Source organism: Gopherus evgoodei, chromosome 7 (assembly GCF_007399415.2).
Source record: "Gopherus evgoodei ecotype Sinaloan lineage chromosome 7, rGopEvg1_v1.p, whole genome shotgun sequence".
In the NCBI taxonomy this organism is placed as follows: domain Eukaryota; kingdom Metazoa; phylum Chordata; order Testudines; family Testudinidae; genus Gopherus; species Gopherus evgoodei.
The window spans coordinates 53,530,875-53,557,746 of NC_044328.1; the positions used below are offsets into that span (position 1 = coordinate 53,530,875).

The window sequence follows — 26,872 nt, forward strand, 5'->3', positions numbered from 1 at the left end:
TTTTCTCCCACAGAAAAAAATTATGCATTTCACAAAATTACAGTTAGGTTCTCCAAATGGTAGTATGGTCCATGAGGCAAAAAAAAAAACATACTGAACATTTTCCTGTGACTGCACTGAAACTCTGTCAGCCACAGATGACAGACACAGGTGAACCTCAGCATTTTAGCAGCTTGACTCCATTTTAAAATTATGAGGCTAATATTCATGCTTGCGGAAGGGGTTAACTCTAGCCCTCACTTACATTCTATTATGCTGGCCTTCTGCACAGATGTGCAGTTCACCCTACATATTAGGCTTATCAGAACATCCAGGCTTTCCATCCCTTGACCCCAAAAGGCAGTCTGCTTTCCTCTCTTCCCAACAAGGTTTTGTGACCTTTCTATGTGTTCTGCAGTACTTACGAGAGTACCCTCAACTCTCAGTCTGTGCTGCAGATTAAACATCCACAGTCTGAATACTGATATATGATCCATGCTTTCTCTGTAGCAACCTATTCAAGTGGTTTGATTATCTGGCAATATTTCATGTGTTCTTGGGCTTTCTCCACAAGTTGCTGTCATCATTTGCACCGCAGTGGGTTAATTGGTGTAGGACTTGTATCAAGGCACTAATAGCATAATCCCTCACCCCCATTCCTGCATTCAGTAAGAAACCCAACAGCTTGCCCACTTTGAACAGTAAATATTCAGAATACAACCAATCTCCAGCATAACCAGAATAACATTTACAAAACTGTCACCTCATCATCCCTCACTGATCCCCGCCCCCCACAAAAAGCAGGTCGTTTTATAATCTGAGAAGGGAGAAGAGCTGAAGGAGCCAATAAATCTATTAGAGATCTCACTATGCCAATCGTAATATCTGTGAGGCACTCAAACAGCAGCAATAGAAAGAAGTACAAAGGCAGATGGACAGGCAGAATTTCAATTAATCTCAACTCAGAAAGAAACTACCAATTTCCCTTTTCCAAAGATACACACTGAAATCTTTTTGACACTCCACATATCTAATCATATCACTTTTTCCTGACATCCTTTCAAATGATTATTAACCTTTCTAAACACACACACACAATTTGTAGGTAGGATTTAAAAACAAATAAAGTATAATTTGATTGTTCCTATCATCCTTTGTAATGATTATTATATTCTATGGATCCAAAATTACTTCTCAAAAGCCATCTTATGTTAGTGTCCGTGCATTTGCCTACTGCATATGCTTATCAGTGGTGCATTGAGTTGTAAGGTTCAGAGAGAAGTAATTTATTTTAAACTTCAAAAACAGGAAATATCATCACACCTTTTTGAGATCTTCTCTGATACAGGTAAAGAATGTTACAGAATATGGCTGGATAAATTGCACCCAATTATAATGCTACTGATTTGCTCTGGCATTCAAATGTTTTCTTCTTGTAAAATGGAGATTTGGCTTCTACGGATATGACCGATTTGGGAAACTCATTGTTTCATGGATGTGGATGGAGTGATCATTCAATATATAACAACAATCAAAACAGGGATTGTCCTAATCAGTTCATATAACAGGATTTCACTTTACATTAGATAGATATAGGGGAAAAAATCTTACATAGTACTTTGCCTCAGTCAGAACATTAAGTGGCATCAAAAGTGTAAGTTATTCTTATTTAAACTCAGCCCTCCCCACTAATTTACTTATCCGGGTTTGCCTCAATGTGATGTCATTGAGATTCAGAGAAAGAGGTACTTCAGCTTTTCCAAGCCTTCACAGGGGGTTGTTTTATTTTGTCTGCTCTGTGATATTAATAGTAATAATCTCTGTTACTCTGTTGTATATTCACAATAAACAGCTTTTGAGATTGATTAACAGCCAAATCAAAGCTGAGGCTTTTAATCGGTCTCAGGAGCTATTCATTCATTGCTTTATATGCTATAAAGCAAAAGAGATTATCCTTTAAAATAACTTATAAACTCATTATGCCTGTAAACAAAATCTCAATTCTGTCCTCACATAACACTATATCTAGGACTTAAGCATTTGTGGGGGGGGGGAGGACAGCCTGTAAAAAGCCACAAACAGAAGAACATAGTATGTCACTCAAAAAGTTCAGCTTCGGAATTTTAGATGCAGCTGAGACCTGAATAGCTGAAACAAACTTGAACATAGAATTCTTATTAAATATAATCCTACTATTGAAATAAAATACATACAATGTATCGAATGAGCTTCAGGAGAAAGCAAGGTCAATCTCAGGAGAGGGGACTGGCACAGAGAGAGTCTGGCTACCATTGCTGCCAGAGTTCTGGTTGAATGGACTCTGATTTAACCTCTCTCGCAGCCATTCTGCCAATAAACAGCAGGACGAAACGCAGAAGAACAGCTATTTTGACACAGTTCACTTGCATATAAGAGGACTTCATGTACTCTTGTCAAAACAACAAAGAGCTGGAGGGACTTTTGGGGGGGGTTTCTTCAATAACATCCTGACATTCTTTAGAAGATCCAGCTGATGAGCGGAAGGAAAAATGAAGCCAGGACACTGATATTCCATCCTGTCTTTCTTGCCTCCAATAAAAAATTTATTGGAGTCTCCTCATCTCTCTCACTCATTTAAAAGAAAACTCCATTCCCTTTTCTGCATTGCCTCATAGGACCAAGAGAAAGCTTTGCAGGATTTTGAGGGATATGGACACATCAATGAAGAGGCAGTTTCAGAGACCGGTACTACTTAAGGAATATTACTGCAGAAAGTGACATACAGGAAATTGTTTCCAATTCCACACTGTTTGTTTTTAATTAGAGTTAAACAGAAGTGCAGTATTGTCTCATTCTTTCCTTCACCTTACAGCTTCATTCTGGTGATTTACAAATTCTTCCATCACAGTACATTCTAGTAGTTTTAATTATTGCAAGTCCCCTTTGTTAGTTTTCCTGACCCTTCCGCAGGCAAATCAAAGTGATAAATAATAAAATTCAGAGCCCCTGGAAAGCTGCTACATCTTGGCTGGAATACTTTGCTGAAGTAATGACGTGATTCCAACAAACAAACAGGCAGGCTCATTTACAAATCAATATCAATGAGCTGAGTGGGAAATTTGGCGGGTGTCATTGCATGCTAGAGCAGCCCACTAGCCTGTTGATTTATCTGTTTGCCCACGGCCACTGACAGTGTTCATAGCTTCAGTAATGTGGTAAACAGATGGGACATAAGTGTTCACTTTTAATTACAACTGTTGGCATGGACGCTTCAGTGGTTCTGGAATTTTTTTTTCTTGACAAATTTTCAGTCAAGGTGAAAAGAACTGACTCCAGTTTTATACATAAGCAGAGCACCTTCACATGAGAATGTTTTAACTGGGCCATTACCTCCTGTAAAGAGTTATATGTACTCTTAATTCTAATTTTAGGTTAGTGATGACAACAGTGCTAACATGCCCCATTAAACATCCATGCAGATCATTTTAACATCTACACCAACATTATTTACAATTAAGATCTCTTAAACTCAATCTATTTTTCAAAAGAATTCACTTAATACAAATTTACCACAAGGAGATTTATTTGGGAGGACAGAATGGAGAAAGAGCGAGAGAAAGACATAAGTCCTCCTCACCGTGAAAAGCTGAATTTCATTTTTTAAAAGCACTAAAATCTACCAGAGATCAAAGACTGTGTACAGCTACATGTGGGTACATTACTGTGACTCATAGTTCTAACATACAAAACAGATACCACCAAACGCTATTGGTTGTCTAGCCAGATTGGTGTGAGCATGCCCAGAGCTACTGTATTTTAGAGAGTACGTAGCCTGTGAGACACACGTTCACTTCAATAGCAATAAATATGTAGAAATCCTACAGCAAGTCTCATATCTGTAGTTTGCGCTGATGCCATAATCCTAAACAAGCAGTTCATAATTGCACTAATGATAACCAAAAATTCCAGGACGTAAAAAAACCACAAACTCAAATATGCAAGATATTTGAGCACCTAAAAGCAAATTAAGCAGCTTCATTCAAACCTAATATGTCATTGACCTAGTTTGATATGATACTACACTTTCTCAGGGTTACTCTTACTTTCTAGTATATATAATCTTCCAAAAAAAGTTACAATGCCAGCAAAAAAAAAAATACTGAATTTTGCTTCTTCACTGTGTAACAAATCTGCTGCACATCAGAACTTCATGGATATAAGCAGAGGTAGGAATCAGATCCCTCTACACTACAAGTGTAGGGTCACACCACTTGAGTTAAAGGACAATCTTTTTTAGCTGTATTAGTATTTGGGCTTATGATATACACTTTTATGGGTCTGACACTCAATCCAGTAAAGGTCACTGTTACAGAAAAGTAGTAGCCCACTACTTGAAGACGACAAAAATGGTATATTATAATGTCAAAAGATGGCAAGATATCATGGCTCTCACCGTGGAGCTATTTTTCCCCTCTGCCTCAACACTTAATTATGCTTGATCTTGATTACTCATTTGAATGAAAGTACTTGAAAACAGTAATGTATATATAAACCCTGACAAACACTCTCAAATAGTACATCTGAGTATTTGAAAGATATACTTTGTTTACTTATTAATATTATTTATTTACTTATTAATAAAATATAACATTAATCAGGCCCACTTTTCAAAAATTTAATGCTGAAATACCAAATGTACAATATTGGAGACTAAAGTTCCCTTCTATTCACCAGACAGCAGGATAAAGTACATATACAAGTATCATTGCTGTATTACAGATGCAAGGAATAGACACAGATTTTAGCAAAATCTGTCTGCAAATCCTGCGTTTAATCCTCTAGTTTATTCTGCCTCTCTTTTACACTATAAGAAAGTGTCATTAGAAGGACTGAGATTAGGTCACTTAAAAGCTTCAGAATAGGGGACAGTCTTGGAGTATCTCACCTTCTCTGTAATATTTTAACTACTTCCATTTCCTTTCCCAATTACATTGAAGTACATATACTCTGATCCTATGCATTTCCCCACAAGCCCTTTGCTCTTGGAGGGAGTTAGGATAAAGATTACACACACATACATCTCTCCCCTGTCCCAATTATCCATATATAATCTCTTTATCCTAATTTCCCCAAAGATGAAGAAATTTACTTGAGTTAAATTTGGTGACATTTATAAGGACATGAAATTTCTCAGAATAACTGTCCTACGTTTTGTAGGCCTATAATGTGTGGATAGGAGTGTGCACACTATATATCAGAGTGCTCAGAAATCCAAGTAGCACATTTTGGGGAAGATTTGGCAGCTAAGTAGAGGATCACAATGCTAGTCACTGGGAGGCACAAGGAGAGTTCCAACATCTAGTAAAGAGGTGTTGGATCAGGCTGCGTGTCAATGTGGGGGAATGAAGGGTTAGTTCCTCTTTCCAGCAACCTCCACAAATACATCTTTCAAGATGGGAGGTGGTCATATCCTGTATGAAAAAGTCCTGTAGAATTTAGTGGGATTAAACCAGTAAGGTTCTAAAAACCCATAAAGAATGCTAGCATCTGGTTATTTGAACTATCCTATATAATTCTGTAAGCAAAGGTATGATTTTTTATTACATTCTGCAGGATGGTCCATAAAACATTTAGATTTTTCCATTATATCCTATAGTACTTCTGTACAAGAAATCAGTAGAGTGGCAAGGGTGCTAGCTGCTGATCCCAGTGTGCCTGTACATTTGCCAAATGCCTAAGACCACTTTTCATGCTTATGGCAGCACCTCAGCCATTTGGGAATTTACCCAGAAGCCAGTAGTGACTGAAGAGCCTAATCCAAAGACTCCCATTGACTTCAAGGAACTCTGGATCAGTCCCTAAAATTATTTTTGTCAACATTTTATCTCCGTTATTTTTCTCTCTGGTATTTAGTAGTGCTGGTACAAACACATCATTTTTCTGACTAATACATATTAACCCCCCTTCTCCCCACACACTTTTTGTGCTGGAAAGGTGTATCCTATTTTAATTGCACAATGATATTTACAACTTTAGGATGTGTCTTAGTAATACATGCTATCTTGAATGACTTTGACAAGTGCTCCACTTGCTAAGGTGTTTTGACTTTGAATCAAGATGCATTCAAAACTAAAACAGTTTAGAAACTGAACACTGACATTTTTGTATCTACTAGTCCACACAGTGGATTCTATATGATTTCCAGTTTTATGGGGCACTGTATAGGGGAACTTTAAATATTCTGAAGCTATGATGTTTTCATTAACAAGAAACAATCATAATCCATATTTTGTTTTTTCTTGATACAATCTAATTCATTTTTTCTCTTTAGAAAAAAAATCTTGCACGTTGAAAGTAAAACATGAATTACACATCAAGATTGATCATTCAAGGTGCTTTCATAAAGAGTGTCCTTGGAACTCGATTTCCATTTGCACACACATTAATAAAGTGCAAAGCTATTTAATCCGATTGCTTCAAGTTGAATGGATGGGTCAGTGCCAAACAAACAGATCTCATCCACTGAATGTTTCCACAGCAAAATTTAACTCCATTAAAATGAAAGGATCCAAATTCAATACAAAAATTTACCTGAGCAATTCTTCAAATGCCCTATAAGACTCTATGTGCAAGTTTGGTTACGTAGCTAGGTAGAAAATAAAACTAAAACCAATGTTTGTTATTTGAAGAGGTTTATAATATTTAATCTAGAGTGAATTAGTCAGAGCCAACAAAGTCTTACTTCAAATCATTAGAGTGATGGACTGGGGGCTTGGCTGCACTCGAAACTCCAAAGCGCTACTGCGGGAGCGCTCCTGCAGCAGCGCTTTGAAGTGCGAGTGTGGTCGCTGTGCCAGCGCTGGGAGAGAGCTCTCCCAGCACTGCAGGTACTCCACCTCCCCATGGGGATTAGCTTGCAGTGCTGGGAGCCGCGCTCCCAGCGCTGGGGCACTGTTTACACTGGCGCTGGGACACTGTTTACACTGGCGCTTTACAGTGCTGTAACTTGCTGCACTCAGGGGTGTGTTTTTTTCACACCCCTGAGCGAGAAAGTTGCAGCACTGTTAAGCGCCAGTGTAGCCAAGGCCTGGGAGGAAAATAATATACTTTCCAGCAAGTTCAAATACTGTAGCTAGGGGTCATCAGTGAAACAAATATAGCTGACAGTATCCCATGGATGAATGATCTTTTGATTAAGGTGTTGAACGAGGGCTCAGGAGATCACAGTTCAATCTTTGCTTCCTGTGTTACCTTGTGTGAAGTTCTCTGTGCCCCAACTCCCCAATGGTAAAATGGAAAATGTTTCCTTTTCCCACCTTTTGTTTGTCTTGTCTACTAAGATTGTAAGCGGCTTGAAGCACAGACTTTCACACAATGGAGCCCCAATCTCTGTTAAGGCCTCTTACTGCTACTGTGATATAAAATCAATCAAGAAATAACCCTAGGAAGAAATCATGCTGAATTGCAAAGAAATTTTGGCAGAACTCTGAAAAATGGTAATGAAGCAGTGATGCAAAAATAAATCACCAGTGGGCTGAAGCATAAAAGATACATATGTGGAACGAGTGTAGTACACGCCTTACTACAGATGCACAAAGAGTTCACAGCTTGTAGAGTTTTCTTGCATGTCCCTATTAGGAACCAGGAATTGCCCTCTGTAAGGTGATGAGTCATCCCTGAACTGGAGCCTGTTGATGAGTCATTCTTGTGCTAGACTCCAGCCAATCCACAAGCCAGGAGCTGGTCTGGTGCCTCAGTGCAGGTATATAAGTCTTGCAGGAGAAATAGCAGCTCAGTCTGCTCGACATCACTTCATGGTTTGGTATGATAGTGATAATGGATTCCACAAGACATATCCTGCTCCAGCCCTGGTTCCAACCTCTCTCTTGCATCAGCCTTGTTTCAGCCTTGCTCTGGGCTCCTGATTCTGACTCCTGACTCCATCTACTAAGCCCAACTGCCACAGCAATGACCATCCCCATAATGGTTTCTGACACTGTTGCAGAGTTTACACATTGGCACATGCATCGCAGTATGGGAGCCATTATTCACTACTTGTATTGCACTAGCATTGACAGTGCACAGATAGAGATACTGACCCTTGGCTAGGTAAGATTAAGAGCAGGGATTTCTACACAGCCCTATCCGTTATCCTTCATAAAACCTACAAGGAGAAAAATCTGTACAACATGCTTTTCAATGGATGAGGGATAGTAAAAGAACAGCATACTAGACACCCTGCATATTTGATAAGAATATAAGAGACAAGCAAAACTCAAGTATGTTCCTAGTTTTGCAGTGCAGGGAGTGACCACTACACCTCCAGAAAGGTGATGGAAGCACCACTTCACAGCACATCCTGTCTACCTCCCTCATCCACAAGCACAAAATTCCCAGCCCCTGGCACCTCTACCCACATCTTTGCCAGGATTGGTATTTTAAGAATTACAAAATATCACTTATATCATTAGCAGTTTAGTCTGTCTTACATAGATTTAGCTCGCTCTGTACATTAATGGAGCAGTATAAATAATTAATGCTAATCAGCATTCTTGGCTAGTTCAAGTTTGGGCAGACTTCCAACAACACAGAACATCTTCCTGAATATTGTCTGCATCTCTGTGCCTGTCCTTTCATGATGCTTGTGAAGTCACTAATGTCCAATGGAGTATAGTGTTCTGAATCTTCTAAAAATGTTAATGTTCAGAACACATGGATGAGCCAAGGTAAGTAAGATAAGAACTGAATATTTACTTTGCTCAAAACTCAACCACATACATGCTGAAGTTTGAAAATATTCAGATTACTCCATCCTTCCCCACAAACTTATGTTTATTTTCACACATCTCTGGACTTCCTAGTGGTGTTTGGGACAGGAAGCAAAAACATGAGATAAAACCGAAATGCTATGAGAAAACGCTGTTTGTTATTTCCATTGTTCCTCATATGAAAACAAGGAGTACAGAAACCTCACAGTAAAATCCTTTCTTGCAGACTTCTAACCCAATTTTGCAGACAAAAATTTGGAAAAGCATCTCAAACCAAATATGTAGAGATTTAAGGCTTAACTAGTTTCCTTAGAAATTCCTCATAATCCCCAATGCATTTCATTCCCATCCGAATGTCACTGTCATCTTACTTATCAAATGTCTCATCTCTATAATGATAGGACTGTGCTCAGTCTGCCTTTCTTTCTGCCCTCTCCATTTAACCTCTTTCTATAAATCTCTGGGTATTTGACCTATTATACCTTCAGGGTATATAGGTGAATGAGGGCAACTAAGACATTACACTCCCTGATGATGATGTACTGCTCTATTTGTCTGACATACAACACTCTTTGCCCGACATACAACACTCTTTGCCCAAGGAAACGCAGTCAATTATAGCACCATATTCTGTTATAAATGTGATTTAATCAAATCCAAGTGCTTGCCACTGACAAACAAGGTTCCCAAATATTTCTTTACTTTCATTTTCAATGGGCTCCCATGAGATTTACCTGCAGTACACTTGAAGTTTTCATAAAAACCTATACTCTGAACATAAAAACCTAGTCAAAGTCTTAGGTGCTACGGACCTTTGTGCTGATCCACCAATGCAAAGCAAACCTAAACCCAATGGACCCAGGCCCTGGAGCATCTACCCAATGTAGATGAAGCTTCAGGTGCCATAGGGCTGCTGTAGGTCATTCTGCTTGCTGTTACTGAAAGAAGGAATATGGTCACTGGAAAGCCAGGATACTTTTGTCCTTTAGCTAGCTACCAAAAAGATCTTTGGGGTTATTGGCACAAATGACCTGCTCTAATCTGAACCAGGAGAGAAGATCAAATAGATAGAGCTTTCTGTCCTGGGATGAATCTTCTCAAACTTTCAAGGTAAGTTTTGCCCAGACTTCTGTCTTGTGTGCAAACAGTACTCCGCCATATTTCCACAACAGTTATTCAAGACTCAAATTATTTCCCAAATTAATTTGGAACTAAAAACGTCTTGGTAAATATCACTTTATTTCATTCATTAAAACTGATATTTAAAAAAGAATTTGAAAAGGTACATTCAGAGTTCAAATTAGTCACTATCATATTACGTATCCTTTTCCAGGATAAAAGGCCTGTTCCTCTATCATCTCTTGCAATTAGGAAAGGAGTAAATCACAGAGCCACTTCCTGAATCCAGAATGGTACGACTAAATATGTATCTTGAGAGAGGGATGACAGGCCATCTTAGTGGAAGACTCTTGTGACAGCCCCTGTAATTATGTGAGAGATACAGCAGTTCCCATTAAAATGTCAACATTTATCCATAATTACTATACAGTGGTGCCTAAGGCATTGGAAAATATCACAAGATTGAAAATAACTGTGTTATTTCAGTTCTATATCTTCTAATGTCTATATCATCTGATCCTTCCAATATATTTATATTAGAAAATGGCAAATTCTTTAAATAGCTATGTTATTAGTTGTTATATTACTGATTTTACAAGATAGAACTGGTTCTCTTACACACACACAGTAGTTCTGCTAAAGTTTTAAGATCGGCAAACCCTAGGATAATGAAATGCAAATGTCGGGTCATATTTAAAAATTAATCATCCATAATTAATTAGTAATCTCAAGCATTCTGGTAAATTATACTAAAATTGCACACAATTATCCTTGCAGTGAATGATAAAGTCATTGCCTAAAGATTTATAATATTTTAGAAGAAACATTTTGCATATATTTATGTGCTCTATGACCACAGATGTGTCAGAGTACTTATTTTAAATTTCCAGTTCATTTTTGTCATTTTTTATCTTTAAATTGCAGGATGTTCAACTATTCAGGCAAACACCCAAAAGTAAATGATTTGAAAAGAAAATAAACCTTGTACATTTACCAAGGTTACTCTTGCATCCCTCAGTTCAGTGTATCAGAATAACAAAGAAAAACCTCTGTGTGTTTAAATATACATATAACATATAACAATTTTTCCAGTTCATTTTTATATTTTTTCTTCAAATAAAGATTACTTGAATTTTCTAAAACAAATATGTTTGATGCTGGGACTTACTGAATAAATAAGAATACCAAGAGTTACTTTATGTAACTATCTTTTCTCATGAACGATGCCTAAAGGTTAGAACCACCACTTTTAAAGTTCAGATACACTTCAGGTTCTAATCCTTTCTGGAGAGTTAACTTTACTATTTCAGAACTGCATTTGAGAGCTGCACCGCTTCTACAAAGAAGGCAAAGTGAAGGTAGATCAGGTACTTTCTAGATCATCTTTCATAATACAAAAACCAAAAGGGAGATTGAAAAAGTCCAAAAGATGGCAAATTTAACACAGATAAAGGAAATGCCCTATGGAACTCACTTCCACAGGACCTCATTAAAGCCAATTAGCTTAGCATGATTACAACTGGATTGGAGAATTACATGGAAAACAATGACGACATCCAGAGTTACAATAGTAAGGATTTCTTAAATAAGAGTTTTGAAGAGATATACAAGCTCATGCTTCAGGGCATAACAACAATCAACATTCAATTAAATGGTCATTAAGAAAAAACTTTCCTGTAGGGATTTGTTTGTTTTGTCCCCCCACCCACTCACAAGTGACTATTGCAGGGGTTTCTTGCACTATTTGCTCTGACACTAGCCTCTTTTGGAGTCATGATTCTGAACCATGTGTCTGATCCATTGATGAAAATAGGGCTGCCATCCATACAATAAATACAGGTATATATCACTGGAAAACTTCAAATGTTAGGAATTACACCATGCTTTAATACAACAACAAACAGGAATCTACCCCAGAATGTTTAATTGAAACAACTAGAATGAACATGCTACTCAAACAAGTTCCACTTACTCTATTGCAGGGCATTAAGGAGAAAGTTACAAGTAATTGCAAATGTTTGGCATATAACATTGTCAAAACCGGGTTCTGCTGTCTGCCAGATAGCTCTTTGTAAGGGAAACCCTGTCAACTGAACATCCTCAAATATGATCCAATGTAGTTTTGGGGGTTAAGTGACTCAGCACAAATGTAACCGTCTCCCTATTTTCTTTTCCTCCTATTCAACCACCCATTAACAAAATCAGTGTGTTTGTGTAACGTAGGTGTGCGCACATGCACACTGGGGAGAGAAAGGGGAAGCTGCAAATGCAAAAGCTATCATACCTCTTTTTAAATTTGAACAAAATGCACAGGAATCTAGGGGGGAAAGGGGTTCTGATAAGGCTAGTAATACAGATTAATGACAAAAAATACTGCCCAAATTGGGTGTCCCCCCCAACCCCAGCTATGTAAGCAATACGAGCATGTTTCATAAACAGCGCTAGGAATGCTGTCAGTTTTAATAAGAAAGTACAGGCCATAATAAAGCTGGTCAAACTACTATAGCTTTAAGTAATTTAAATGATAAAATATCTTCTGGTACACTATGCTGTAAAAGATATTTATGAAATATCAGAAGAGCATAGTCTGAACATTTGGAAGGGATTGTGTGACATGATTTAAAATGTACAAAAATTAAAGGGTAACAAAATTAAGCACTCTGGTCCAAATTCATTGCTGTTATAACCCCACTGTTTTCCAGAGGGATTACACTAGGAATGAATTTGGTCGAATATCTGTTTAGGGTTTAACATATATTAACTGAATTGCACAAGTAACATATTGTTAAGCTTCATTCCACACTCTGAACTCTAGGGTACAGATGTGGGGAGCTGCATGAAAACCTCTAAGCTTAACTACCAGCTTAGATCTGGTTTTGCTGCCACCACCCAAATTATTTATGAGTCATTTGGGAAACTTTGTTTACCTCCCCCCTAGAATATCTCCCTCCCAAGTACTATAACCCTTCCCTGTGTAGCCTTGAGAGACTTCTCCACCAATTTTCTGGTGAACACTGAACCAAACCCTTGGATCTTAAAACAAGGAGAAATTAACCACTCCCCCTCTTTTCCTCCCATCAATTCCTGGTGAGTCCAGATCCAATCCCCTTGGATCTTAAAACAAGGAAAAATCAATCAGGTTCTTAAAAAGAAGGCTTTTAATTAAAGAAAGAAAGGTAAAAATTATCTTTGTAAAATCAGGATGGAAAATAACTTTCAGGGTAATCAGATTTAAAGAGCCCAAAGGAACCCCCTCTAGCCTTAGGTTCAAAGTTACAGCAAACAGAGATAAACCTTCTAGCAAAAGGAACATTTACAAGTTGAGGAAACAAAAATAAAACTAACATGCCTGCCTGGCTGTTACTTACAAGTTTGAAATATGAGAGACTTGTTCAGAAAGATTTGGAGAGCATGGATTGATGTCTGGTCCCTCTTAGTTCCAAGAGCGAACAACCCCCAAAACAAAAAGCACACAAACAAAAGCCCTCCCCACACCAAGATTTGAAAATATTTTGTCCCCTTATTGTTCCTTTGGGTCAGGTGTCAGCCAGGTTACCTGAGCTTCTTAATCCTTTACAGGTAAAAGGATTTTGGTGTGTCTGGCCAGGAGGGATTTTATAATATTGTACATAGGAGGGCTGTTACCCTTCCCTTTATAGTTATGACACATATGCAGAGCTCAATTAAAAAATTCCTTCATGCATGCAACTACTACAAGTTAAAAAAACCCTAATTCATTATAAATCATATATTTTAACTCAGAGGATAGAACAAGAAAGCATGATGGGAGTAGTGCCAGGGAAATCCCACAGTCATGGAGCCATTAATCTCTGGCAGGAAGAAATGCCCTTTTTAATTAGTAAAGGGAACAAGCATAGGAACCCAGCTAGAAGGTGCAATGATCTGTATTCATTACCAACGTTTTGCCATCCCATAGGAGCAAAGAGTGGGCTCACAGAGCTCAACAGGGACAGGATTAAGCTAAAAATCAATTTTAAAAACTGTAGCCAACAAATGAATAAATCCACTATCATCGTACAAAATATATGGTAATTCTCAGTACCCAGGCACTGCAAAGAGTCACTTGCCAGAAAACCCATGGCCAGCAGTGGCAATGAGGAAAGATGTTAGTATTGTATGTCCCCATAACTCTGTGGGGAAGCTGTCCTGCAGGTCCTTAATTGCAGGAGTCAAGAGGTACATTCTGGGTTAGGGTCTGGGGTTCGTGTTGGCTACATGTCCATTCACATTCATCTCCACATGCAGCCGTGTGCACATATTTTTACTCTAAGCATGTCGCAGGTGCAAACTGGGCTGCTAGGATGAAGATTTAGAACACACAGTTCCTTTACATCAAACTTGAGAGATTGTTATACCAATTTTCCTGAATTGGTCAGAATTTGGTCTCAGATCTAAGTCTGAATAGCTCTTCTATTTTATAATAAATAAGCAAATACAGAAATCTAAAAGAGAACACACTATCAAGTGATAATGCCATGGACTAATGGAAAAATCCTCAAACATTGGAACAAAAATAGAGTAGACCAAATTAAACCACCACCACCACCACAATCAGGTACACAGGTAAAGCATTACTGTCAGTGTTCACGTTAACATCAAAACAGACTATATATGAATAAAATAAACATCTACCATTTTAAAATTAATGTGAGATTATTAAGCCTACCCAGGACTTTATCTGAGTTTTCACTTCAATGAAGGGTTTTTAATGAATATCTTGTTTCCCTCTAACTTTATGCAATCTTCCACCATAGTGTACTGCCACATTTTAATGGGATAGCCACACACATATCATATTTAGTCATGTTGAAAATGAGATTTGTGAGAGATTTCTCCATTTGTTTATGATTAATTTAGCTGCTAATATCATCAGTAAATCTATTAGAGTTTCCTCAACCACTCGTAAGTCAATTTGAAATCCTTTGTTCAAAAGGATTAGAGAATGAAGAATGTTGAAATCTAAGCGTATATTTGTTTGGATTAATTTTACTATTTGCATCTAGAACAACCTAACCAACTGACTTCTAAATAGGGGCAAATTTATCAATGCTGTAACTGCATTGAAAGCTAATGACGTTGTGCCAGGAATGAATCTGAACACTTATGCTTAAGTGTCCACTTATCAGATTCAAAATACAAGCAAACATCTAAATTCTTTAGGCCAGGCAATATTCTCACCGCCTTACATGGTATTAAGTAAAAAGACTAAGGCCATGGCTACACTTACAGTTCTGCAGCGCTGGTAGTTACAGCTGTGTTCGTACAGCTGTGTAGGGCCAGCGCTGCAGTGTGGCCACACTGACAGCTACCAGCGCTGCAGTGTGGCCACATTTGCAGCAATTGCAGTGCTGTTGGGAGTGGTGCATTGTGGGCAGCTATCCCACAGAGCACCTCGTCCCATTTTGGCGCTGTGGCTTGTGGGAAGGGGAAGGAAGTGTGCGGGTCTTTCCGCTTCCTGTTCCAACTCCCTGTGGTGCTTTGCTGCACATTCCGAGCAGTTTGGCGGCACTGTGAGTCTGCAGCGCGATTTATGAGATTTCTGTTACAAATGGAGCCTGAGCTGCTGAGGACCTTGCTGATGAATGTTGCCAGCACATCACGCATGGCAGTGGAGCTATTCCTTCAGCTGCAAAGTGACAGTGAGGAGTCAGACGATGATATTGAAACGCCTGACGCTCAAGACACTCAATTGCTTGTGGCAGTAACAGACGTGCTTAGCACCGTGGAACGGCGCCTTTGAGCTCGGGAAACCAGCACTCAGTGGTGGGATCACATCGTCCTGCAAGCATGGGATGACGAGCAGTGGCTGCAGAACTGTCGGATGAGAAAAGCCACTTTCATGGGACTGTGTGCTGAGCTCGCCCCTACCCTGTGGCGCAGGGACACGAGATTGAGAGCTGCCCTGCCAGTGGAGAAGTGGGTGGCTATTGCAATCTGGAAGCTGGCAACTCCAGACAGCTACCGATCGGTGGCGAACCAGTTTGGAGTGGGAAAGTCCACTGTTGGAATGGTGCTGATGCAAGTTTGCACAGCCATTAATTGCACTCTGCTAAGAAGAACTGTGACTCTGGGGAACGTGCAGGACATTGTGGATAGCTTTGCACAAATGGGTTTCCCTAACTGTGGAGGGGCAATAGATGGGACGCATATTCCTATTCTGTCTCCACCCCACCTGGCATCAGAGTACGTGAATCGCAAGGGGTATTTCTCCGTGGTTCTGCAAGTGCTTGTGGATCACCATGGGCGTTTCACTGACTTTTACTCAGGATGGTCTGGAAAGGTGCATGATGCACGCATCTTTCGGAACAGTGCCCTGTTCAGGAGGCTGAGGGCCGAGACTTTTTTCCCAGACCGCAAGATCACAGTAGGGGATGTCGAAATGCCCACTGTGATCCTTGGAGACCCCGCTTACCCCTTAATGCCATGGCTCATGAAACCGTATACAGGGAAGCTTGACAGGAGCAAGGACTGATTCAACTACAGGCTGAGCCGGTGCAGAATGACTGTGGAGTGCGCTTTTGGCCGTTTGAAAGCCCGCTGGAGGTGTCTTTATGGGAAGCTAGATTTGGGGGAAAGCAGCATCTCCGCTATTATATCCGCGTGCTGTACCCTCCATAATATTTGTGAAGGGAAGGGTGAAAGATTCAGTGAGGAATGGACCTCCGAGATTCGACGCCTAGAGGATGAATTTGCACAGCTAGAGAGCAGGGCTACTAGAGAGGTCCAGGAAAGGGCTTCAAGGACTAGGGATGCCTTAAGGGAGCAATTTGATGCTGAGAGCCAACAGTAATGTTTGGTGCCTTTGCTGTGCTCCTTTCTACCTTGGGGTACAATATTTACCACTTCCTGCAATAATAAAACGTATTGTAAAAGCCATAAAATCCTTTATTCAAAGTACAGTACATAAAAGGCCAGGGGGGTTAGGGTGGTGGACTGTACATTCAGAGGTTTGAATATGTCCTGTTTGGATTACTGTTCAATGTCTGCTGCACTTCAGGATTACTATGCTGCAGGGTAATGGGGGTGGAGTGCACAGGGTAAGAATTGTAGTTATCAGGGCTGGTAGGTGATCGTACAGGTGTTGGGGGCAGCTGGGGGTAATAAGAAACTGGCTGCTGGAGAAAGGTGTTTTGTGCAAATACTGGGGAACAAGAAAGAGAGCTTTGGGAGGGGTGTGCGTTACCACGGTACAGATCTGCCTGCATGGCTACGGGAGACTCGAAAGACTCAGTTTGGCGAGCCAGGAGGCTTATCATCTGCTTTGAGGTTTTTTTGGTAGCCAATTCCTTTCTCCTGCTTTCTGTTTGCCTCCACTCATACATTTTCTCTCTCCATTCCTGCGTCTTCCTACTTCTCTGTTGTAGTGAATCATAACTGCTTTGATCAATTCTTCTTTTGATTTTCGTGGATTTTTTCTCAAGTTCTGCAAGCGACGTGAGGCTGGTGATACGGCTGCATTAGTCAAGGTCACTAAAAAAAACATAGATAGAAACATGTAATACACAGAGGCTACATTGTTTATTATCACACAGTGAAGGAGTTTTTAGACTTTTTGTAGCATCCTTCCCACATACCTAACATAACACAGAGAGGCCAGGGAAGCGAAGGCATGGCGAGCAATGGGGTGAGTGTTTCTGCCCCAACTGCACCTGGGAGGGGGAACTGACCGATGGGTCACTGGGGTTTATCTGCACTGGGTACAGGAGGTAGCTGGTGTCCTGCACAGGGGACAGTAGTGAACAGGAAGGTGTCGAGCTGCTGGCGGGGGCGGGGGGGGGCGGTCTGCGTAAATGCCGGCCTGCTGGTGAGGGTGGGGGAAACGCACCGCGGGGCTGGCTGCCTGCTGGAAAGGGGGGGTGGAGACTGGAGCGCACCGCGGGGCTGGCTGCCTGCTGGAAAGGGGGTGGGGAGACCGGAACGCACCGCGGGGCTGTGGGGGGACCGCGAACCTGGCGCCCTGCACTCAAGTATCCCTAAATTCTCAACAGGGTTTCCTACTGCCAGATATATCACTGCTGCGTCTTACCTGGGAAGAGAGGGAGGGTCTTCTACAGCAATGTGGATTCCGCCCTGGCCCCTATGCAGCTTGCCTGTGTGCAGCCATGGTCCCCCCACCCCTCGCTGCACAATGGATCGGATGAGTTAGCCTGACCGGGACAAGGACCACGGTGGCTCTCCCTATAAACTTGCGCAAGCACATTGCCCACGCTCTGGCTGAAACTTTTCAAGAGATTACCGAGGCAGATTACAGAGACGTGATAGAGCAAATCAATGGGCTATTCCACGTTTAGGCATGCATGCAGGCAGCCATAACCCAAACCCTCCTCTCCCGAAACATAAAAATCTGCTTACCCCGAGCACGCTTGGCAGCTTCTTCCTCACCAGCAACTTCCAGCTGCTGCGACTGGCTAGCCTCCTCCTGGCTTGAGAAGAGCTCCTGGCTGCATGCCTCCTGGGACTCCGGGGTGTCTCTCTCCATGCCAGTAGCCTCACTGTCGGCTTCCTCTACACCCTCCCCTACTTCTCCCTGCTCTGAACTCTCCATCGTGCTCCTAGGATTGGCAGTGGAGTCACACCCAAGTGGAGTCCAGCTCCTTGTAAAAACGGCAGGTTGTGAGGGCAGCTCCTGAGCGGTGATTTCCCTCACGGGCTTTGCAGTAAGCACTCCTCAGCTCTTTTATTTTGACCCTGCACTGCAACACGTCCCGTTCATGGCCCCTTCTCAGCAAGGACTGTGATATCTGCCCATAGGTATCATAATTTCTCCGGCTGGAGCGCAGCTGTGCTTGCACAGCTTCCTCACCCCAAACACTGATGAGGTCCTGCAGCTCGGAATTGTTCCATGCTGGGGCTCGTCTGGGGCGTGGCGGCATGGTTGCTGATTGATTGATTGACTGATTGCACTCCACACCTGGCTGAGCAAACAGGAAGGGGATTTTTAAAATTCCCGGGGCATTTAAAGGAGGTGTCAGCTGAGCCCAGGGCAGTGGAGTGTGCATGATTACCAGAGAGGCTTCTAAGGTATGCTGGGATATCTCCTTATACCATGGAGGTCAATAAAAGCGCTGGTGGGCGTCCACACTTGCTGACCAGCGCTGGATCACCAGCGCTGGAATCCCTACACCCGAGGCTTGACTGGGTGTACAGCCAGCGCTGCAACCAGGGAGTTGCAGCACTGGCCATGATTTGCAAGTGTGGCCACATCCTAAGTTGCAGCGCTGTAACCCCCTCACCAGCACTGCAACTCTCCAGTGTAGCCATGGCCTAATACTACAGCAGATTCTAAACCTTGTAAAGGCCACCCACTATTTCTACTAATGCTCTTGTATTTCCACAAAGCAGTCATTTTCCCATCTTTGTTTCCCAAACACCCACAGACTTGTTGCTATTGTTTACTATTAAAGTTGTCTGAATGAGTGCTGCTTTGTGTTTTTCCTCTTCATAATCATTACAATGATTTTCAACATCTCACAGATAGCTGAATCCAACAAAAAAGACTAAAAATATAATCACTTAAAGATAATTGAAACAACTAGGAAGGTGTTGCACATAGACTTTGCTGACTAATTCATATAAAATAATTTACCCGCTTCACAAATTGCCTACAATCTATATTAAAATTCAAACAAATATTTCCATATGATTTTTTTGTTGTTTTCTTTTTGCAGTGCTCCTGCAGCTTGGATTACTTGCAGTGAGACAAACTGTAGTCTCTGTTAAATCACCAAAGGAAAAGAATCTGTGTTTAAGCCAATTTACTCAAGATAAGGAAACATTACTTTCAGTTCAGGTTTGAGCAGCTAAGGATCGTTTATTTGTTTTTCTTTTAAATTTTAATTATTTTGCTTTGAATCTAAAAAGTTCATTTGTCCAAAATGTCATCAGTGCCAGATTAGATTTTAGTTCCTGAGGAGGAACAGTGCAGGCTGGATTTAGACAAAGTAAAAGGTACAGTGGTTTCTTCCAGCTCTACTCAATGAAGAATTATCACATTCCCACAATTTTAATGGTTGCTAGTTCACCGACACAAAATTACCCAATCACTGCTATTTAAACAAATATGTTAAAGGGGGAGGGGGAGAGGAAAAACAAACTTCACAGACCAAATTCCTCACAAAAGATTTCTATCTCATTACAAATCACTCTATAAAGAGCATATGCATAGCCATATATGTGTACATAGGTACAGAGATATAAAGACAAGTGTCAAAAATGAATGCCAAAAGCCAAAACATTAAGTTTATCAATATGAAACATGATTTCCTGCTGAACTTACTATAAAAGATAAAGGATATTTATTTCCTCTAAAAAGGATTTCATATAGGTAAGATTGTTTTCCTTGGGAGCACAGGATGTTCAAGATACTGTATATCATTTTTATAATTCCATTTGTGTGATAGGGTGTCACTTCATGGGGAATTTAGAAAGACAAGCTCGATTTCTTGCACACAAGCTAGCACAGAGGGGCAGGAAGGAGAGAGAGTACCATATACCACTCAGAACTGACTTCCAATACTGACTCAGGATCAGCAATGACTCAACCATCTGAAACAGGGCAATGTAAAAGGGGAAACTGAGCACAGTCCTGGAACTCCAGTAAGAGCTCAGAGCTGAACACATAGGGAGGGCAGAGAAAGAAAACCAGAAACAATTTTACCTGATTTATGAGCACCTAGGAAGTTTACAGTTGTGACTGTACATGGCCGCCAGAATTCCACGGTGACATTAGGAACAGGCCTTTATTGTTAAGTAAATCAAGGAAAGTCTTCATTTATTGTGGAGGGCTTATGTCAGACAGCTGATCAGGTTTGAGTCTATCCAGTATTAATGCATCTACACCAGCCTTCTCACTACAATCTCCATGCTATTTTTTAAACAACCTATGCAGACCCGATCTATAGTTCCATCTTTCTTAGCAATCACACATTGTATTCATCATTGGGCCTTTTTAAAAAGCACACATATTTAAGATCTCACTGAAGATGGCAATTGATGACTTTCACAGAGTTAGAGGTCATGAGTTCCATTCCCTTCTGTTACTGATGACAGCTTGTAATTGTCTAATACCTACAGTTTAGGATCTACTGGTCTACAGAAGTGACAAAATTAAAACAAAATAAACTGTATGGACTCAAATCACCCTATCTTGCATTAAGTGATTCAGGAGACCTCTGGTATTAAAATACATTTCTATTGTAAAGTGTAACTGGTTAGGAAAAAATATCCAACAAGTTACCATACATCTACTCGTTCCTCATCCTGTATGTGGTTATACTAAATTCACCAGTCTCCATTCATTTGCACAGAACTTTGCAGAAAGATCTTGAAAAAGACCATCCGGATTATCTAGTCCATCCTTTGACCTAGTGCAGGAATGACCTCTACACTGTCGTTGAGTGTTTCATCTAGTCTACTCTTGAACACCTTGAGTGGTGATGCCTCAATCACATCCATTGAGCAAAAGGGTCCATTGTCTAATTGACCTCACTGTTAGAAAGTTTCCTCTTTTTAGTGTTAGGTCATCACTTCCTGTTATACCACCCATAACCACCTTAAATAATTCCTCTTCCTCCTATTCTCGTGCTACTTCTTCTAAGCATTGGTTACCCTTTTGTCAGGCTGTATAAAGCAAGTTCCTTAAACTTCTCTTAAAAGGTCATGCTATCCAATCTTTTTATCATTTTTCGTCACCCCCCTTTGAATTCTCTCCAATTGATAGATGCCTTTATGTAGTGAAAAGCCTTTAACGATAAAAAATAGCCTGTTCAAATTTGCTTTCTTTAAGAGGAAATTCAAGGACCCATCACACAGCCCTCGTAGCAGGCTGGACTCTGGATTTCTCCACCAATGATCTCTCCTTTCCCAACCCAGGCTGCAGAGGCTGAGATAGCCCTTGTGGCCCTGCCTGCCAGTGGATGAGCCAAAGGAAAGAACAAGCAGGTAATGGATCCCCTAGCTCCTTTCCCTCCCTCCCTGTGCACTGGCATGCAGGGACCATGTACAGGTTCCTTTTCCTCTATGTGCCCATTCCCCTAATCCAGCCCAATTTTTGCACATTGACTGTGCAACACTCCCAGTCACACTGTTAGAGAGAGTTCCACATATGTAAAAGAGGGCATTTGCCCCTTGGTGATTGAAATTCACATACTATTTGCTCCAAAAGGAAGCTCACTGCATTGAGACTAGATTTGCTTCAACCCCAAAGTGAGCTTGTAGTGCAATATCTACAGTAGATGACATTTATAGAACATTTTAGGGGTCAAGAAACACTACATTCAGTTGTCTATAAAGAGCTTCAATCCACATTTCCTCACTGCCCCAGAAGTGGTTTCTCTCTCTCTTTCTCTAGTACAACAGTCTCAATAGAAAATAAAGCTTGAGAACCTATGAGCAGGGACTATCACAGAACCAGGCATTAGGGATACTAAGCCAATAGAGGAGAAATGATATCTAAAACAATTAGAGATAAGCCCAAAACAAAACCCTACAACTTCACACCTCTGAGCTTTGGGAATTTTGGAACCCTGACCTGGATCTGAATTCCAAAGCTGGCCTCTCTCTATATAAATCTAGATGCCAGATCTAAACACACTTGAACTTCAGGTAGGAGGTGACTGAGTCTGAAATCAGATCCACTTTTTTTAAAGTCAGGGTCATCTCTAAAGAAAATGAAGAATTTGTCTCTTTTTGCAGTGATTAACAGTCAGAGTACTACCTGCTGATTTCAGCTAGAAGAGGTCTGTGAACCTTTCTTTATAACATTATGTTATAGTCACTCACACAACAGTCATCGAATAGTCTTGAGAAACTGGATGAGAATATGTCTCTTACAATAACAGAAGTTTCATTAAAATATCTTAACTTTTGTTTGAGTGTCTCTGTGCTCAAGCATTATCCTGCATTATTAGTATCTTCATTGGTGTTAACAGAGATGGTTGGGAATTTTTCAGTGAAATATTTTTTCAGCTCTTGAAAATTTTTCCAGGAGAGAAAAACTGTTTCCCATCGTTTATAGATGTGAGCCCTTCTATATGTATAATTTGTTAACTGTAGGTTTCTTGCCTTCTTCTATATGCTTTGAACACCTATGTCTGTAAATTAAATAAAAGACAATTGATCTGAAAGTTGCAACTCAATACTCTATATCGTATTGTGTTCAATCTGTATTTATGCCTTGTATGATTAAAGAAATACACAGCTCCACAAAATCATATAGACACTAGAAATACAAGAGACATGTTGAGTCCCATTTAAGTTCATTCCCTACCAATGCAGGGTTCCCCCCTAAAACACATACTCAAATATCTCAACCCTTTGAGGAGTTGATTTTTATTATTTAAATATTCTTTTGTAAAGCTTTTCGGAATCAATCAAGATTCAATAAAAGAAGATTGTCAAATAAATTACTTCTCATTTCTGCCCACGGTTATACTCCTGCAGGGATCTGGAAAAATATCAGGATCATTAGCCCTAATACATATAATACTATACTGCTTTGAGGAAGGGCTGAGTGGTAAAGTGGTTTAATGCATTACTCAAACTCTAGAGGCCTGCAGAGCTATTGTCCTGTCAATATAAAACTCTTTTTAGCATTTCTGAGAATTATGAGTATTGAAAGGAGACAGACTTTATATCTGGCTGAGGTTAGAGTGATTTGTAAATTCTGATCTCAGTTTAGTACAAGTTTTGGACATTTCATTTGGACAGATCTGAAAACCAACCCAAAATTCTCTTTCATGATGGGCCTCCAATGAAAAAACAGACCAACAGGAAGTCCCAGCTGAACTTAGCATAGATTTCTGTAAACTCTTTGGGCTGAATTATGACTTCAAGTGCTTATGCATAACGCTAACTGAAGCCACTGAGACTTTTGTGCATGTATCTGAGGACAGAAATTGACCCTTTATCTTGACCTTCCCATACTCTTAGTCTGCCTTATTCATCAGTGCTAAAATTACACATTATCACACTTTAACAGAAAAGGAAAGGTTTATTAATGCTGATATGAGCCAAGAAAACCACTAAACAGTGACTGAACTAATTCAATTTAAAATGATTTTATTTTTTAATATAGCAGCTTTCATGTAGCAACACACTGATAACTGGAAATAGGCCTTACACATTTGAATTTCACAGTTCAGTTCTTTGGTGACAAAGTATTTAAGGCCAAATTCCTAGTGTAGATCAGTGAAACTATGCTAATTTACACCTGCTGAGGATCTGACCCTTAGATTTCAGACTCTTCAGCACAGTAAGCACTCCAAAGTCATTCTTCACCTCACAATGGAAAAAGATGGGAAAAATAATTAATGTCAAAACAGTAGCCCATGGCACAGTGTTAATTACATCTTTACCTAACAGCTACATCCTGTTCCTAATTAGTCTCACTGATCTCAAGAAACCATTAAGAAATAAGGCAACCAATATCTTCTACTGTATTTGTAGTAAAAATACTGCGATTCCGCTGTCACACTGACAGCACATTCCATAGACCTTTGTAGTACAGACATGAACAGCATAATTCCTTTTAGCTAGGATTTGGGAATTTCCTTGGTAAAGACGACAGTCACTGATAAATATAGCTTCTTTTCTAGGATTATGTACTGGTCTTTCAATTCACTAGCAGTATTTATGTAATCAGAAGTACATTACAACCATTTCCCTGAAACTGGACATTGACTAAGATATACAGTAACAAACTAACACATGTAGGTCCACATTTTTAAGATGCGCCAGTTTGGAAGATTTGATCCTTACTGTATAAAATATCATGCATGTTTTTGTACTGCACAATTCTTAAAAGAACAATGCACTGACCTCATTGATGAAAGTTTGGGCTCCCCTGGGGCTTAGAAGTAAGATTGCTCTTCGTAACGTGTCACGGTAGCGATTCAACTCTTCAGTTTTCATGGTAGTAAAAAGGCTGGCAAAAACTCTGCTGATGTTTCTGTCCACCTTTTGTAAAGATACATCAAGTCCTAATCTAGAGGCCTGGTCCAGAAATCCCTGCAGCCCACGAATATCTATAAAACAGGAACAAATTCACAGTCTGAGTGTCAGCTTTCTAAGCTAAGAGCATAGCCTTTACCAAACAAGGGGCAATGGTAATATGTTCCTAGTTATTATTTATTATTTATATTACCTTAGCACTTAGGAGCCCTAGCCATGGATAAAGACCCCATCGTGTTAGGCAATGTACAAACAGCAGAAAATGATAGTCCCTGCCCCAAAGAACTTACAAGCTAAGTATAATACAAGAGACAACAGATGATTGAAGACAGACAAGACAAGGGAGCACAAGTAAACAATGGGGACCATTGATAGGCAGTGGCCTAAGCACAATAATCAGCCTACTGTCAAGTTTTTTGTTGGCATGGTGGAAAACGAGACTTTTAAAGAAGGTTTGGAGGAGGATAATGAGGAGGAGATAGCTTTGAAGATGTTTACAGGGAGTTAAGAAGATAGACCTCTTGGCTTTGTTTCTGTTGATATGCATCCCACACTCAATTGAGTGGGAGTTCCCTGTGAACAGTAATGGCAAGCTCATGCCCTTTATTGACACCAGAGCAGCCAAAGTTACATAGAATCACAATAGGATCATTTCTACATATTCACTCCCATCCAAAAACACAGAGTGAAATATGAAGTCTTGTAGCTCCCATCAAAGTCAATATGAGATTGCACATGCATCTGACAGCACAATGTGGCTCAATGATAAAGCTTAAATTTCATTATCTTATACACAGTCTTTCTTCTCAACACAAGGCTTAACAATAGAAACAAATGGCATCACAATGAAATAGAAACAGAGTTGACAATTATATTAGTAGTCCACTATTCACCATAAATGTGTGGCCCCTTATCTTTCAGTAATCTCATCCACAAACACAAATTTCTTTTGTTTTAAACATACTTCAATTAAGTTGGTGGAAATGTTGTGAGAACTATTCTAGGTTTTCCATAACATAAATGAAAAAAAACTAGTTAGCAATAATTAGTTACATTCACCTCTACCCCAATATAACACGAATTCAGATATAATGCGGCAAAGCAGCTCTCTGGAGGGGCGGGGCTGCACGCTCTGGTGGATCAAAGCAAGTTCGATATAACGCAGTTTCACCTATATCGCGGTAAGATTTTTTGGCTCCCGAGGACAGCGTTATATCGGGGTAGAGATGTATTACAGATTCTTAGATTCACAGGCCAGAAGGGACCACTATGGTCATCTAGTCTGGCCTCCTGTATAATACAGGCCATCTATTCTCAATATATTTCTTCTACCTGGTCAACAATTTTTTTTAAGTCTAAAAATCTGACTAAACTTGAATGGATAATGGTAGTATTTTCTGTGAAATTTTTTGAAAGAAATGAACTCTCTTCACCAAACATAGAAATTGTCATTTTTTTCAAATGCGGAAAAAAAGCTTTAAAAGATAGTTTTTGAAACTTGTCAGAAATCATCATAAGAAATGAACTCTCCCCAAAATATTTAGTTTATTTTAAAAAGCCATTTATTGTCCTTTTAAAAAAAATGAAAAATTTTGGACCAGATTTTCTGTTAAGTGACATCTGTTTGTTGACTGGGCTTTTGGAATCCATTTGATCAACCATCTATCTACTGATACTGATTGTTGATTTGCAGTGGTGGCCATTTAAAAAGTCAACATTTGCCAGCAGACACTGTGTAAATCAGATATCCCACCAATTTCCTATTCTAAGTATGGGGGAAATGTTAGGTTAATGTATATTTTGTGCTAAATGTTGGCAAATGCTGAGTTGATCAGGACACATGAGAGAATGAAACACAGCTAAAGGGATGGGCTTTAAAGTGGAAGACCACAACCATATTAATGTTTAACCCAGGCATTTATTTGGATCCAGGAAAGCGTTAAATGGCTTCATGACAAACAATCAATATTCAGGATTGGCCTATGATTCAGCCCACTTCTGAATCTTCTCACCTTCCCCCCCCAAGAGGTGAAAGGGGAGTATACATGATGGGTACC

At 40.0% G+C, this 26,872-nt stretch overlaps 1 protein-coding gene across 3 annotated transcripts in view; it reads right to left on the reverse strand.

Moving 5' to 3' along the window:
• Window positions 1–26,872, reverse strand: part of GRID1 (glutamate ionotropic receptor delta type subunit 1) — an 870,609-nt gene that overhangs the window by 360,779 nt on the left and 482,958 nt on the right. For all 3 annotated transcript variants that reach the window (XM_030569895.1, XM_030569896.1, XM_030569894.1), the window contains exon 4: window positions 24,684–24,889. In XM_030569895.1, the coding sequence (XP_030425755.1) occupies window positions 24,684–24,889 (206 nt within the window). The remainder of the gene's footprint in view (window positions 1–24,683; window positions 24,890–26,872) is intronic.